Source organism: Rhinatrema bivittatum, chromosome 7, assembly GCF_901001135.1.
Source record: "Rhinatrema bivittatum chromosome 7, aRhiBiv1.1, whole genome shotgun sequence".
NCBI lineage: Eukaryota > Metazoa > Chordata > Amphibia > Gymnophiona > Rhinatrematidae > Rhinatrema > Rhinatrema bivittatum.
In genome coordinates, this window is record NC_042621.1 from 304,332,669 (window position 1) to 304,350,037 (window position 17,369).

The 17,369-nt window shown below is 46.8% G+C and overlaps 1 protein-coding gene across 5 annotated transcripts in view; it reads right to left on the reverse strand.

The window, feature by feature from the left end:
- Positions 1-17,369, reverse strand: part of CACUL1 (CDK2 associated cullin domain 1) — a 200,716-nt gene that overhangs the window by 94,360 nt on the left and 88,987 nt on the right. For all 5 annotated transcript variants that reach the window (XM_029610503.1, XM_029610500.1, XM_029610502.1 and 2 more), the window contains one exon: positions 6,671-6,773. In XM_029610503.1, the coding sequence (XP_029466363.1) occupies positions 6,671-6,773 (103 nt within the window). The remainder of the gene's footprint in view (positions 1-6,670; positions 6,774-17,369) is intronic.

Sequence of the window (17,369 nt, forward strand, 5' to 3'; positions counted from 1 at the left end):
TCAGATCCTGTTTCCATTTCTTGAAAGATGTTTTCCTAGATATTGCAGCCTCTCTCACCTCATCTTTCAAACCAATGTTTAACAATTGGTTACTTCATTTCTAGCATTTTTACATCAGATTCGTATACTATTTCTTACTCTTGGCTATTTTACTCTATTTGTATGTTCCACATGTTCCTATGTTATAAACAAACAGCTAAAAAAATGTTTAAACCAGGAGTTGAGAAAAATGGCTATTTGCAGCCACCCCCTCCTCTTTTTCCCCAGAGGTCTTGATCCTTAACCACCAACTGGAAACCAATTCAAAAGTACACAACCTTCAGCCCTCTCTCCAGGAACGAATAACTGCGCGACAAGAAAAGAGACTTCCGAGTCCATCTGATGGATTGCACAGAAACCTCTCAGCACATCATGCGCTGATCAAAGATGTCACGCAACCGCACTTGTGGCCACAGGGATACCACGACTGGAGATCATCCTTGCTCCAATCCGCTTTTAATCCAGGCAAGCAGGACAGAAGAGAAAAGAGGTTTCAGGAAACTTCGTTATTGCAGTAAGCATTATTAAAGGCTGTGACCAGAGAAAGCAGCCTCACAAAAGGTAGGCTGTTAGGCAGGACATGAATATTTACATTTAATTCAAACTTTTGTCCCACCAATCAAAAGAAGACTGTCCATAGTGGTTTACAAGAGCGAAAATGTCACAGCAAGACAAGTCAATAATGCATAAAAGACATGCCTGATCAAGCACGAAACAAATCGCCACCACCACACATTAACTAAGCACAGTGGCCAGAATGGGGGTGCGATGCATCAACTCTCAAAGCAAGAAAGGGTGGAGGAGAAGGGACGAGATCAAAGCAGCTCACAGGGTCAGGCTCAGGGGGAGATGAAGGCACTCGTAGGTAAGATGAGCTGGATCATATGTGGTCACGGGAAGGGAGTCACTGTATAGTAACTTCAGAACAGGGGTGGGCGTGCTCACAGCGGCACTGGAGGCCGAATTTTGAAGAGGCTACAGTGGAGAGAGAGGGTTCGGAGGAGACCTGTGAAGCACAGAGATAAGTCATCTATGTGGGAGGTGAGGAGAGTGGGCCAGGGTTCTGGTAGTGTGTTCAGAAAAGAAGGGACAGATCTTGGTGAAGTTATAGAGAAATGAAATGTTTAAGCAACGTTTCCAATGTGAGCAGAGGAGGGGGGCGAGGAGCCAAAGGATTGAGGGGACTGGGAGGATGGTTTAATCCACAGAAATAGAAAGGGGTGAGAAGGGTCAAATGCAAAGTGGGTTTGGGGGTAAAGATCAGAAGTTAGCAAGTAGCACATTTAAGACTAATCGGAGAAAGTTCTTTTTTACTCAACGCACAATTAAACTCTGGAATTTGTTGCCAGAGGATGTGGTTAGTGCAGTTAGTATAGCTGTGTTTAAAAAAGGATTGGATAAGTTCTAGGAGGAGAAGTCCATTACCTGCTATTAAGTTCACTTAGAGAATAGCCACTGCCATTAGCAATGGTAACATGGGATAGACTTAGTTTTTGGGTAATTGCCAGGTTCTTATGGCCTGGATTGGCCACTGTTGGAAACAGGATGCTGGGCTTGATGGACCCTTGGTCTGACCCAGCATGGCAGTTTCTTATGTTCTTATGTTCTCTTACTCACTCCCAAGGATACAATAGCTTTCTTTAATCTACCTGGTTAATAATGCAATAAGGTGCATACAATAGTGCGCACAGTTTAATCCTCAGTTATGTGCACATTTTGTGTGTGCAAACTTTATTGCCAATGCAGCAAGGAGTTTTGTTCACATAATGTGCATTTAAGTTCGTGCCTTCACCCAGAAATCCTGTGCTATTGAGCTAGGTCTAGCTAGGCAGTCGACTCCCCAGGGAGATGGGTGAGTATTTAGCGTGGCTAATTCATCCTGCTGCCTACGGAGAACACCATTTACAGTAAGCAAACAGGGCTGAATTAGCCATGACACATGGGGAGTCCCAAGCCGAGGGTTACGGTGGTGTATTTATTGAATAAACAACCTGGACACCCCCCCATGGGGAGTAAACTCCTGGGAGAAAAGAGTAAGCACAACTGCTCATCTGAATTTACTGTCACTCTCTGAAAGATTGTCCAGACGGTAATGGGGCGAGCAGGTGTTTACGGATGACCGAGTTTCAGCTTTGCAAATGTCTTTCAGAGGAAGCCCTTACAGATGAGCCGCGGATGCAGCCCTGGCTCTAACCTGATGCAGCCCTGGCTCTAACCTGATGCGTGCTACAGCCCGCTAGCCAGTTAGGCAACGGACGTTTGGCTACTGCAAGACCTCGTTTGTTAGAGGCTCTTTTACAGTCTAAGCACTGAAAGACTTTCTCATGTGCGCATGGCCTCGAAGAACATACGCAGCACTTGATTAATATGGAAAGCTGGTACTACTTTTGGTAGAAACTGGGGTGGGTGGGTGGAAGAATTGCATATACAGGGGATAATGAACCAAAGCCTGAAGCTGGCTAATGTGACGGCTACAAGGAATATTACTTTCCATGCTAAAAATTTGAAAGAAGCGGTGGCTTCATCGGTTGTGCCAGAAGCACATTTAGCTCTCAGGGAACATGCGATTCTTGGATACTAGCGGATGAGGGGATATTGGCTTCCCCTGAGATGAACTCTCAGTGAAGAAGAAAGAGTGCAGAGAGAATTCAGTACCTCTGGGCCAGCATGCGAATGGATCCAAGGAACTGACAGAACCATGGGGAGAACAGGTTTACACTATGTTTGCGATCTGGGACACAGGAATAGGATTCTCCCACATTCTTGTAGGATATCATGGATTGGAATGGCTGCTTGCAGAAAGCATTTTTTCTGTACACAAATTGTACTTTATATGTGGAAAACATGATTTGTGCATATAAACCATGTTTTCTGTGCCTATAATATGAGCTATGCGGCCCTTAATTTCCTGTTCCACCCCACTCATAAGTTTATAAGCTTCGATCCTGTCCCCTCTCAGCCGTCTCTTTTCTAAGCTGAAGAGCTTCAGCCTGCGCAGTCTCTCGGCACAGGGGAGCCGGTCCATCTCTTTATCAATTTTGGTTGCTCTTCTCTGTACCTTTTCTAGTTCCACTTTCTTTTTTTGAGATAGAGCGACCAGAACGTCTCACAGCACTCAAGGTGCAGTCACACCATGGCTCAATACAAAGGCTATAATAGGATATTTTCTGTCATTCCGAACCTTCTGTTTGCTTTTTTGACCACGACACACACTGAGCCGAAGATTTGCACTTGTTATCCACAAAAACACTCCAAGGTGATGACTCCCAATACAGAACCCAGCACGGTTTTCCTCAGGTTGGGATTATTTTTCCCTACGTGCGTTACTTTGCGCTTTTCTGCATTGCATTTTATCTACCATTCAGTTGCCCTCTCTGCTGGTCTCGCAATGCCCTTCTGCAGTTCCTCACAATCCGCTGCCGTTTTAGTAACTGAACACAAAGACACACAAACATAAGTAAAATGGTATTATCATAACTAATATATAAAACACCTCATCACGTCAGCATATGGCAAGAAACAGTACAAAAAACAAAGCAAAATACATTAACAATCCTATGCAGAGAAAGCCTAAAATCCCATAATAATGGGTGCAAAATTATCAAACTTCTGTAACACTGCAAAAAAAAAAAAATCGTAATCATCTACCTGAGATATAAATCATTCTTTTATTTGATTTATATTCCGCCTTTCAGGCAGGTCAAAGCAGGTTAGATTCAGGTACTGTAGGGATTTCCCTGTCCCCTGAGGGCTCACCATATTTTCTAGTCAAGCCTCCCTAGAAACCATATTCCGTAAACTGGGTGCAATGCAAGAGAAGGCACATGCTCGTGTTTCGGAGAATCTCACTCGTTTCACTGAAAGGATAGTCAAGAGAGACTCTAGTCCTGAGAGGACCTCAAGAACCAAGCTAGAAAGTGTTTAGTCAATTTCTATTTGGACTCGTATCTTGTCTTATCAAATTCAATGGGAACGCCCAAAGCAACTTACAGGCGTATAAAAAAAAAAAAGTAAAATACATCAAACAATTAATATAAATAATAAAATGTATATGAATCTTAAATGCTAAGGAAAATAAGTACAATTCATAAAAAAAAACGTAACTAGATCTATTCAATACTCTCACTAGGGAATGGATGCAGTTAAATAAAACAAAACATAATAATACTACAATTAATTTGCATAAACCACCCACTACCCTAAAACACATTAAAAAATGCAGCAGTCAAAATCCGCCAGCTTGCTGATAGTCCCCTTAACCTCTTACACTGATGTCTGGGGCACGTTCAGTACCATTGCTCTCCACCTATTAACCTTCATCATTAGGGAATTACGCCCTGATACTAAACCACAAATAGGCATGCCCACGTGTTGAAAAAGAAGTCAGCCCGTGTCCTGTCCTGTCCTGGGCAGCTGGGACGAGGCACGTGAGGAGGTTTGCAATAAAGGATTCTCCAGTGAGACCTTCAGGCTGTCAACAGACAGAGGGCCTACAAGGTCAAGGCAAGCCTGGAAAGTATCTGGATAATGTAACCGAGACTCCAACAACAGACTTTTTATGGGCAAACAATTGAGCAGGCTGATTTAAGCCAGATTCTTCATCTTCATCACCTTCCAAGTCTTCAAAAGTTTGCTACCCTGCAGGTTTGATCTCACGACATAAAAAGCCAGACGTGGACAGTAGCATCAGCTCGAGCCTGCATCTGTCCGAACACCCAGAAAGAAGATAGGCTGCCTTCTCGCGCAAGACGGCTGCCATCTTCCAGGCTTACCAACCAGTTCTATCCCTGTGGAAAAGGACCAGCACGCCAATCCGTCTGTGGAAACCTCGGAATTATTTTCAGGAAGACTTCCCCAGACACCGAGAGCAAACCCACCATAAAATAATCTGCCAGCCTGGCCATGACCGAGGCGATGTCGCCATTCTCCGGGAAAAATTCACCGCTGGTTTTTTTTTCCCTTCTAGCCAAACCGCAGCCATGTTTGTCACGAAGCATCACCAGCACTGTGAGCTGCGCAGGAAGAGGCGGTGACTTCTGGCGGGCACAGGCGGAGTTCTGTGCTCAAACCCCATGCATTGGCAGGGTGCAAGTCTCTGCTAAGCCAGAGGGGGATGGTGGCTTTTTAAATAGAAAGCGCCCAAGTCTTTTAGTGCTTTGTAAGACAACTTAAACTGAGCCTGAACTGCCACAGGGAGCCAGCGCAGATCTTTAATAGGACTAACATGATCCCTAGGGAAGGCGGTCGATCATGGGAGCAGCAGAGGTTTGCACCAGCTGGATGCAGTGAATGCTCCGAGCACGGCTGTAACCAGCCTGGCGTTTACCATTGCACGATAAACGTGATAATTGCAGCAGATTTACCCAAACCTTACCTAGCAACGGAGGCCAGGCAAGAAAGAAACTAATAAGGGAGCGAAATAGCAAAGTTTTTATCATTATCTCAACTCCAATATATTTCCTGTAGCTGAAATGCTTTACGCTGCTGCAATTCTCATGCCTTCTTAATCCTTACAAATTCCAAGATGTTATTAGCTGGAACGCACATCTGAGAGAGGCTCAAGCCAGCAAGCCTGAGCTGCCAAATCCGCTCTGAGCGAAGCGTGCGGAGCAAGGATCAGGGCAGATCAGAGCGCTGCATCCGGGCCGATGGCAGCAGCTTGGGAGAGATGGCAGAAACCCCTGGGAAACTCAGCAGACAACCAAACATCCCCTGCATAATGAGGTGCCCGAATATATGCTTTTATTCATTATTTCTGTAAACCACCCCAGGAACGAGCGGCGTAAAAGGATTTTATAAATAAGGCAAAGTCTGCTCTATCCCGCCGCCGATACTTCAGCCGGCTGCCCCGCACTTTCGCCGTAACCGAGCTGCGTCTTAGGCTTTATTCTCCCCATAAACTCCAGGCTCCCGCAGCCGCTGATGGAGGGGAGGGGGCGCTGCCCGCAGGAAGCAGTGAACGTGCGCCCGCCGGAGCAGCAGCAGATTTGTGACTCTCTCCCCCCTCTTTCCTGGGGCCAGCAGCGCTGCTCCCACAGCACTCCCGATATTTGAGCTTCGGGCCCTGCGCTGGTCAAGGAGGGAAGGTCCCCGGGGTCAGGTCTTCCACTCCGCGAGTCACTGGGGACCGGGGACGCTGAGGAGGCAGCGCGTTCACAACCCCCGAGGGTAGGGGGGGGGTGGCTGGAAGAAGCCCTGGTGCGTGACCCCCGGCCCAGGACGGTCCCTGCAATGACCGGACGAGGCGTGCAGGAGCGGCGGAAAGCAGAAAAATCCCTGGGCACTTACAAATAAAGGCTCGTGGCGCGGGGACCCAGCCTTTGGCCTGACTCGGCTAAAGGTACAGAGGAGCAGAAAGAAAGCTACGAGTTAAAGTGAAGCCCGTGCCAGTAACCAGCAGAGAAAGTTAGGCAGCAGCGTGTGGGGCTTTCTGCTTTCAGAGCAGTCGCTAAAAGGATCTCAGCCCACCAGTTTACCAGAAACCTTTTAAACGTATTCAGGGTGAGTATTCTTGATCAGTACTGGACTCGACAGACCCAGGGAAGGTGGGATGCGTGGACAGCCAGAGATACTTCAGAGCACAGTCCAAGGCACCAAGCCACATGCTGGACCCTGCCTGGCAGATACTTACGCATTAGGCTGTAGATGTGCTTCTCTGCCACGTGGTCCGTGAATAGCTTGATAAGATCCTGCCTCAGGTCTCGGTTGAGCTTCGTTTCTATGTAAAATTTATTCTGGAAAAAAGAAAAAAAAAAAAAAAAGAGACACGACATGATCCTTTAATAATTTTACAAGCTAACAACAAACAAACATTGTCAACCACGTTAATGAAGCCATTTAACGTCTGCCCACAGCAAGTGGCACATTTGTGGAGATGCAGTTCCTATGGAAACTGAAACAAGGGGTCAGAGGCAATTCACTAACAGAAAGCTCTCTCTGTGGTGCCCTAAATAGCAACATCCGTCGGCCAGAGCCGCTAACCTTCATGCGACATCACTCGGGGGGGGGAGATGGATACCTCTTCTGCAAGCTTAGCCGGTCAATAAGTGGCATAACGGAAGGCATTAACCAACCAGGCCCGAGGAGCTGGTGCCAACACGTGGCAGATACGGACGGGCCTCAGGTTACTCGTGAAACTCTGCTGAACGCTCTCGCTCTCAGCAAGGCAGGCAGCGAGTCTAACAGGAAGGCAGGACCTGAACGCAATCCGCTTTGTCGTGCCTGAAAGCCAGAAGATAAATGAAAGAAAGACGCTTCCCGAAGGGAAAGAGTGCGAGTGAATATTACGCAGAGGCCTTCTGCACTCCCGGGGAGGGGCAGGTTTACAGCTGCAATCAGTCTGCAGACCACAGGCAAACATACAACACAACCCACTCTTACAATTTTTCTCCAAATGAAAAAAACACAGTAAGCTGGCTAGAAACATGTACAGAAGAGTCCACGCCCCAAAGCAGAACGTTTGGGCAGGGCACCTAATTTCTATCACAGAGAAAGAGGAAAATCTTTGGGAAAATTAAGTTTATGACAAACAGGCACCTGCAGAGGCTGAATTACACCCAGCTCATATGATACAAGAGTTGCTTACCTGTATCAGGTGTTCTCCTAGGACGGCAGGATGTTAGTCCTCACAGATGGGTGACGGATGGAGCCCGCCACGGCACACTGAGCATGCCCAGCGTGCCACTATCCGTGCGGCCACGGAGGGAGTCCCCCTTCAGTCTTGTATCTTAGCAAAAAAGACGATCGAAAAAAATAAAACAAACCGATAGCAAACCCAACTCCGCGGGGGAGGCGGGTGGGTTTCCCGAGGACTAACATCCTGCTGTCCTGGGAGAACACCTGCTACAGGTAAGCAACTACGCTTTCTCCTAGGACAAGCAGGATGGTAGTCCTCACATGTGGGTGGATACCAAGCTTCAGGCTGCCCCCCTGGCAATAACAGAACCCACAGCACATAACCACGTGCCAACGGGCACAACAGAAGTGCTGTGGGAGGCAGCAAGAACCAGATACTGGGTCTTACGTAGGGCGAGTTGGGTTCTTATGCCAGGAAAGATTACAAAGGACAGACTGGCCAAAGGTACTGTCTTACCGACCATCCTTGTTCAAGCAGTAATGGGCGGCGAATGTGTGCAGGGAGCTCCACGTTGCAGCCCTGCAGATCTCAGCGATGGGGGACCACATGAAAGTGCGCCACGGACGCTGCCATAGCTCTAACCGAGCGCACCTTGATGTGCCCTCTGAGCGTAAGGCCTGCCTGCTTGTAGCAGAAGGATATACAGTCCACCCACCAGTTAGACAGGGTCTGCTTGGCCACCGCAACACCCAGCCTGATTTTGTCAAAGGAGACAAAATGTTGCGTGGACTGCGGCGCGCTCAAGATAAAAAGGCAAGGGCACGCTTGTCCAGGCTGTGCAGAGCCCGTTCACCCCGGTGGGAATGTGGCCTCGGAATGAAGGTGGGCAAAACGATGGACTGACTGAGATGGAAATCAGTCACCACCTTAGGCAGGAACTTGGGGTGAGTGCAAAGAACCATCCTGTCATGAAAGAATTTCGTGTAGGGCGGATACGTCACTAACGCCTGAAGCTCACTGACCCTGCAAGCGGAGGTGACTGCAACCAGGAAAAGGGCTTTCCAGAAGAGATGTTTAAGCTCGCAGGTGCACATAGGCTTGAAAGGAGACTGCATGGGCCGCGCCAGCACCACATTCAAGTCCCAGGACAAAACAGGAGGTCTGCAGAGGGGGCATTAGTTGCAACAGGCCCCTTATGAAGCGGCCCATCAAGGGTTGCACAGAAATTGGTGCACCATTTATCCCCTAGTGGTATGCGCTGATCGCACTTAGGTGGCCTGCAGCCCACACTGAGAGGGTCCACAAGCAGTCTAACAGTCACGGAGTGGGGCACGAGAAAGGGTCTACGCCTTTTGCCTCACACCAAGCAGGGAACTTCCTCCACTTCAATCAGTAAGACTTTCTGGTGGAAGGCTTTCGGGAAGCCACCAGTACCTGCGACACGTTATCAGAGACGTTGAGAGACTGTAGGACTAAGACACTGAGGGCCAGTGACTGGAGGTTCAGGTGGTGCAACCTGCCCTGATCCTGCATGATCAGGTCGGGAGAGGTGCCCAGACGTTTGGGTTCCTGGACCAATAAGTCCCACAGGATCTGGAACCAGACCTGTCGTGTCCAATATAGGGCGATCAGTATCATGGTGCCCTTGCCCTGCTGGAGCTTTACGAGAGTCTTTCCCACCAGCGGGAGTGGGGGGGGGGGGGGGTATGTGTAGAGGAGGCTCTTGCCCCAAAACCGGGCTTAGGCATCCGAGCCGTGTTCCCCGTCCTCCCTATACTGAGAGCAGAAGTGGAGAACTTTGTAATTCTGGGGGGAGGCAAAGAGATCCACGTCCAGATCGTCCCATAGGCGGAAGAGCCTGTTCGCAACTGTCAGGTTGAGCGACTGATCATGGGGTTGGAAAGTCCGACTTAGGCGGTCCGCCACTATATTGTCTGTCCTTGCGAGGTAAACTGCTCATAAGAGCATGCCCCTGGATAGGGCCCAAGCCCAAATCTGCCCCACCTCCTGGAAAAGCAGGAAGGAGCCCATCCCACGCTGCTTGTTTATGTACCACATCGCAACTTCTTTGTCTGTCTGGATCAAGACTAGACTCATGTTCCAAGGCATTCCACATTAAGAGTGGTTGGGGAATCCGCCAGGACCATCTTGAAGTTCAGGCAGTAACCATGTTTCAATTCTGCAAAGCTACAAATATGTCGGTCTACTGACCCCCTCGCTCACTAGACCACAACTGCTCTCCTTTAATAGAACTCTTTATGACCAATATTACGCTAAACAAACCTATTATTATATTAGGTGATTTCAACATCCACATGGACACTCCCCCACTTAACAACATGCCAAACAATAATTGATGCACTATCAACATTACGACTAAAACAAATCATCAATGCCCCAACACACAAAGCTGGACACACCATAGACCTCATCTTTATTAACACCGAAACATGGTTAACTTATTTATTTAACAGTTTTATATACTGACCTTCATAGTAAATAACCATATCGGATCGGTTTACAATTAACAAGAATAAAAAACTGGGGTAACTATTCAAGTAAACGAAAGATAAACAGTAAGTAGGAATGAGTCAAAGTTACAATCAACAGGGAAGAGAACTTGGAAGATAACTTATGATACAAACATAACCAAAATCCCCTGGTCAGATCATCACCTGATTCGATCCAACATGACTTACAACACTAACCTCACAACACCACAAAACACCCTGATGACGATGACGTACCATCCCCCCTTCAACATAGAAACCCTCCAAGAAAAACTACAAATTGAACTAACAATCTATCCAACTCCGAAAATGCCACGTCATGGCTCAACATTACCAAAACTGTTGCTGACAAAATAAACCCCATGATCACAAAGTCAATAAAAAACCCACAACATCAGAATCAGTGGTACAATGACATTAGATCTGCGAGCGTCAACTCCGGAAAAAAGAAAAAGCATGGCATAGGAATAAATCAACTTCACTGCTAGCGCCAATCAAACTTACCTATCCCACTATAAAAATCTCATTAATAACGCAAAAAAAGAATTCTTCTAAAAAAAAAATAAATCAACGTTCCAACAATCCCAGAATGCTATTTTTCATAGTACAAAATCTTACAAAAACCCCAAACAACCAGAAAAAACCATGTACCAAAAACGGATGCAATGAAGTTTGCCGGATTCTTTAGTAAGAAAGTTATAAATTTAATCAATAACAATCTCAACACTAACAGCCAAAACATCAAGATGCAAAAAAATGAAATACCAAACCGGTCAAACTTTGACCCAGCATCCTCTCTGGAAATCCAGACAATCGTCAAAAAAATGAACCCAGCCAACCACCCCCTTGACACCATTCCTATACCAACCCTCAAAACAATAGAAACCACCCTAACCAAAACACTCACAGATATCGTAAACCTATCTCTTATAGAAGGAAACTACCCCAACTGTCTCAAATCAGCAGTAATTAAGCCTATCAAAAAAGAACAATCTCGACCCTGACAACCCACTAAACTATCGCCCTATATCGAACCTACCACTCATAGCCAAGATCATTGAAAAGGTCGTCCACTCACAACTAACCGATTACCTAGAAAAGAACATCTTATATCCTATGCAATTTGGATTCAGGAAAAACCTCAGCACTGAAACACTACTACTCGCACTGAACGACACCATGCTCAGAGGCTTTGACAATGGGCATAGCTACCTACTCATCCTCTTAGATCAGCAGCATTTGACACGGTAAACCATACAATTCTTCTGGACCGTCTGACAGAAATAGGACTAACCGACATAACCCTGCACTGGTTCTCATCGTACCTATCTAACAGAAGCTACCAAGTAATAATAATTAACAATATCTTATCCAAAAATATAAACCTGAACACAGGAGTTCCCCAAGGCTCCACCCTATCCATGACGCTCATCATCTACTTACTGCCAATATGTCATCTTCTAAATGATCATGGCTTGACTCATTTCCTCTATGCAGACGACATACATATACTAATACCAATTCAAAATACATTGGAAGAAACCTACAAGAAAACAGCCATGTACCTATCTATAATCAAACAACTGCTAACTCGCATGAAACTCATAACAAACATCGAAAAAACCGAAATAATAATCATGGAACGGAAACCATCCACCATCCCTCAAACTCGAGAATCAAATGGCGCTAATCTCCACGGTCATACGTAACCTAGGAGTCAATTATCCTTCAAGAACCACATAACATCTAAAATTAAGGAGGGATATCACAAATTAACAACATTAAGACGTCTAAAACCATTTCTAAACCCAGAAGATTTCAGAACGGTATTACAACTACCCATTTTCTCCAACATCGACTATTGCAACTCCCTACTACTTGGACTACCCTCTTCCAACATCAGACCACTCCAAATCCTACAAAATACAGCTGCCAGAATCCTAACAGGCACCAAAAAACACAAACATAACCCCAATCCTTATATCTCTACCCTGGCTCCCAATAAAATTCCAAATAGAATATAAGATACTGACCAGCATTCACAAAATAATACACAAGGAACAAACTGACTGGTCAGGCATAACTATTAGTCTCCATACTCCTCAATGAAAGCTCCGATCAAACAAAGGCCACTTGACAATTCTCTCCGTCCAAACAGCACATCTCACAACAATCCGAGAAAGAGCAATCTCCCTTGCCAGCCCCAAAATATGGAATACACTTCCAGCTGAAATAAGACTGCAACCCAACCTAAAAACATTCAATAAAGATTTAAAAAAATGCTTGTTAACCAAAGCCTACCAAGACACGCAATGATAACCATACATCCCCCCCACAACATACCTCCCAACTGGACCTTGATATGCACATACCCCTCAAACAACATAACACCTTGAACTCTTAATATTGTCTACCTTTGACATAACTGTTCCCCTTAAATGTTAACTGTTATCTTATTTTTACTCTCCCTGAACTCTTAACCTCCCCCCACCCCGAACTTTAACTATTATCCGACTATAATTATGATCTTTGTACTGCCTCTCTAAAACGTCTTACACAGATCGAAAATTGTAAACCGTTGTGATGGCGAAACCGAATGACTGTATATAAAACTCGATAAATAAAAATAAATAAATAAATGTTTCTCAATGGTCAGAACCCACCAGTCATTGGTGATGGGGGCCTAGTGGTCCGCAACAGACACAGTCTGCCTCCGACCAGTGGGCAAAGCTCCGCTGGCACCGGGAGCTGGTCTCCACTCTCTCGCTGCAAGTCAAAAGCCCGCAGCAGGGCTGGGCTGCGGAGTGGGCTGGAGCCTGGGGGTCCACTGCTGGCAAGGGCAGATGCTGGTTCTGGCACTTGATGCCCTGGTACGTGTAGCCAAGGGATAGTACCTTCTTTGGCAGTAGAAGGGCTTGCGCGGTCCTGGACGTGAAGGTCTGCGCCCAGAAGACTGTGGGGTCAGAAGCGCTGGTTGAAAGTTGCTGCAAGTTTTCGTGGTGGTCCTTGAGCTGAGCCATTGCGTCCTTACCTTGTCACCAAAGACAAGGGTAGGTCTGCTAACCTTACCTGAACCTCCGGATAAAGGTCAGAGGCTCGAAGCCAGGCCATGCGACAGCACTAATGCCCGCTGCTAATACCCTGGCCAACGTCTCAAAGACATCGCAGGTTGTCCTCACCTCATGCTTTCCGACTTCCAGGCCCTTCTGAACAGAGAAGGGTGACCAAAATGATAAAGGGGATGGAACAGCTCCCCTATGAGGAAAGGCTGCAGAGGTTAGGGCTGTTCAGCTTGGAGAAGAGACGGCTAGGGGGGATATGATGGAGGTCTTTAAGATCATGAGAGGTCTTGAATGAGTAGATGTGAATCGGTTATTTACTCTTTCAAAAATACAAATACTAGGGGGCACTCCATGAAGTTAGCATGTGGCACATTTAAACAACTCAGAGAAAATTTATCATTCAATGCACAATAAAGCTCTGGAATTCATTGCTGGAGGATGTGGTAAATACAGTTAGCGTAATAGGATTAAAAAAAAAAAAAAAAAAAAAAAAAAAAAAAGATTTGGACAAGTTATTGGAGGAAAAGTCCATTTATCATTAACACCAGGCAGCATGAAATCTCTCTCCTAATTTGGGGATCCTGCCAGGTACTTGTGACCTAGACTGGGTCTGACCCAGTATGGCGGTTCTTATGACCACCTCCTCTCTCCTCTGTATTCACCCCCTCCCAAGATCCCAGAACCTCTCTTCCTTCCTTCTCATCCGTCCCCTTTTCCCTCCCCTCCAATCTCTCTCTCCCACCCTTTACAGTTTTCCCTATCTTCAATACCTCTCCTCTGCCTCTCTCCCCCACATCAATACCTGAAATTCCACAGCCATAAAATTCCCAAAAGAACAAAATTAATTATTCAGATCCAAAGCAAGGCTGGAAAATACAGGATTTTTATAATACAAAACAATTGTACCTCATTTAATATCGAAAAACCCCTCAAATTTATGCAAATGGGCCCAGAATCTCTGCCTGGGGACGCGGGTGTACAGAACATGCAGTGATGGAGGCTCCCATGCCCCGTGGCCCTAGCATTACCGGCCTGGGCGGACACGTGGATGGAAAGAATTGCATGGCACGTGTACGGGCGAGAGTCCTGAGAATACAGCAGAAAGGGCAGGATGGGGAATGGAAAGTTGTGGACATGCATTACAGCTTGCTAAGCGGTTAAGAGTCCAATTGCAATCTCTTTCATGTGTGCACGTTCTAGGGGGTGTGAGGAAAGACCTGCGGGGCTTGCATCCCTGTGCATGCTCAGCCCGATTTCTTTTTTTATAGGGGATCAGCGCCACCTGAGCGACTCCGCGTGCCTGAAAAGGGATCGAGAGGCTCACGAACATTGCAGTGAAGCTGAAAATGCATCGGCAGGACCATTTTCATTCAATTCGCGTTTATTCAGCCTCACACTCAACACCTGTTCCAGCTTTGAATAGCGAATGTATGTAATCGCCGGTCTTCCCAAATGATGATTGCTCTGGCCTCCTTTCCGGGCTGAAACCCGGCATCGCTACATTAAAGCATTTCCTGCCTCGTCCTAGGCTTGGACGTTACAGGTTTTATTTTAAATTATTACAGAAGAGGACTTTAAAATACTCTTCTGAACAGATTTCTATAAGCAATATTTTGCTAATTGCTCTGGTATTTCATTTCCAAGCTTTTGTCCCTTAAGGATGTGCAGGCAGCAAAAAAAAATAGCATTTGAGAAGCAATCAAGGTTTAGCTTGGTGAGATCCAAGAAAAGAATACATTTCAGATCAATTTGGAACAGGGACATAAAGCAATTCCTTTCTGGTGCTGGCTTTCATCTTTCTTTCTCCGAGTGACAGCATAAGCAAGCTCCAACGCCGAGAGGCTGTTTTCCTTACTGCGAACCGACGCAGCACTTAGCACCCGTTCTCCCAGAAAGCTTCGCTGCTTTTATCCAACACAACAATAACGCCGCTAAAGCACAAACGCACGCTGGTGGCAGCTTCGCAATAGCTTTCAACGATGCAGACGAGACAATTGCTACTGTTACAGCGTGCTTAACATCAGAGGGAGCAGAAGGAGAAAGGACTTTATAAAATGAGCATTCGGAGCAGTCTTCTGGGGCTCTCGCTTTCCCAGGCTCCGTGTTGAAATTACTCTTTAAGGTGCCCTCCCACTGAGAAGCCACCATTCAGCCATGGTTCCCAGTTTTTTCTTTCATCATGGCACACTACCACTTTATCTTCTCTTCCCTCTTCAAACATCCCCTGACAGCTCCTCCTTTCCTTTCACCACCGCCTTTCTCTTTCTTCTCCCCGGCCTTCTTCGCCTTCTTCCCTTCCCATTCCCTCAGACTCTGTGCCCCACCCTTGCTTGCTTATGTACAACATTGCTACTTGGTTATTGCTTTGGATCAAAATCCTCCCCCGAAGATGAGAGTAATACTTTCAATCATGCCAAGTGGCTCGTAGTGTAAGTAAGTTTAGGGACCTCTCTGCTACAGTACACTTCCAGTTCCCTCCCACTTCACTTCATGATCCTAAGTTCAGGAAAAGATGTCTTCCTCAGAAAGAGTTATTTATCAGATTTGGCAGGATTAAGCATTTAGAAGATAACACTTCCTATCTCTGACATCCTGGCCACTAAGCACCAGTTTTCCCTAAAGAAACTTCTGTACCATGGATGATTTCAAACATGCTATAAACCTTTGCCTGCTTAATATATTAATACTTATGGCTAACTTACTTACCCCTGGGCCCAGCTTCAGGCGATTTCCCTCTGTTTAACTCTAAAGCAGGCTCTGGCTGGAGGCCTGAAGAGCCGTCTGGGAAGGAGGCTCGCTTCCGGGTCTGGAACCGACAGAGCCGCCGGGCTGTCTGGGGCTCGCTTCCGGGTCTGGTACAGACAGAGCTGCCGGGCCGTCCGGGGCTTGCTTCCGGGTCTGGTACAGACAGAGCTGCCCGGCTGACTGGGGCTCGCTTCCGGGTCTGGTACCGACAGAGCTGCCCGGCTGACTGGGGCTCGCTTCCGGGTCTGGTACCGACAGAGCTGCCGGGCTGTCCAGGGCTCACTTCCGGGTCTGGTACCGACAGAGCTGCCGGGCCGTCCGGGGCTCGCTTCCGGGTCTGGTACTGACAGAGCTGCCCGGCTGACTGGGGCTTGCTTCCGGGTCTGGTACTGACAGAGCTGCCCGGTTGACTGGGGCTCGCTTACAGGTCTGGTACTGACAGAGCTGCCAGGCTGCTCTTGGTTCCTCGCCACCTCAGACTTCATGCCACTTTCCGGTCTTCCTGGCCACACCTAGTCTTCTCCCTCCTCGATAGCAGGGGTTGCTGGGGCTGCTCCTCTTCTCTTTATCTTCCCCCTCCCCTCATATACTTTCCAGCTAATATGCATAAGCTCGTGCATAATCATGTAGTGGGTGGAGGGTCTTTGCTGTATTGCAGGTCTTTTCCCCCTCCCCTTTTCTTCGGCGGGGGTGGGGGGTGGTCCTGCAACATCTGGACCAAGGCTGGATGCCAAGCTGTATGTCAGCATCGCGTTTTCTCCATTTCAGAATGCTCCCCCTTCATCCGAGGGTGGGGGTGCATTGTCCCTCTGCCTTGGTTTATTTACACAGGAGCTTACAAACAGGCAGATCTGGTTTTAAGTTCTCATCTGGGTAAAGTTTCTTTTCTTTAGCTGTGACAGTGTTTTGGCCTGTCAGCATAATTGTCTGCATGCCTCTTTGGCTATTATTTATTTATTTAAACATTTTTATATACCGAAGTTCATATGGACATCACATCGGTTTACATAAAACAAAGGAAGCAGAGGGAGTGGAAATGGAAGCAAAGTTACAGTAAAACAATTAATTGATTAAATATGAGAATCTAAAAACGAAAAGGAGGGAAGAGACAGGTGGATAGGAGAGGAGGTGAAAGGTAGAGAAAAAGATAACTGGAGAAATATAACAAAGCTTACAAACATAACTTTCTAGGGGGGAATATATACAGGGTAGGGGTAGGGGTAGGGATATGTACAGAGGAGGGGAAAATGGTCGGCGATTAGGAGTGGCGATGTGTTATGAGAAGGCCTGTTTGAAGAGCCAGGTTTTTTATTTCTTTTTGAAGGTTTGGGTGCAGGGTTCTAGACGAATATCAGAGGGCATAGAGTTCCAGTGAGAGGGGCCGGCGATGGATAGGGCACGGTCTCTGGTGGCGCTAAGGTGTGTATGTTTGGCAGG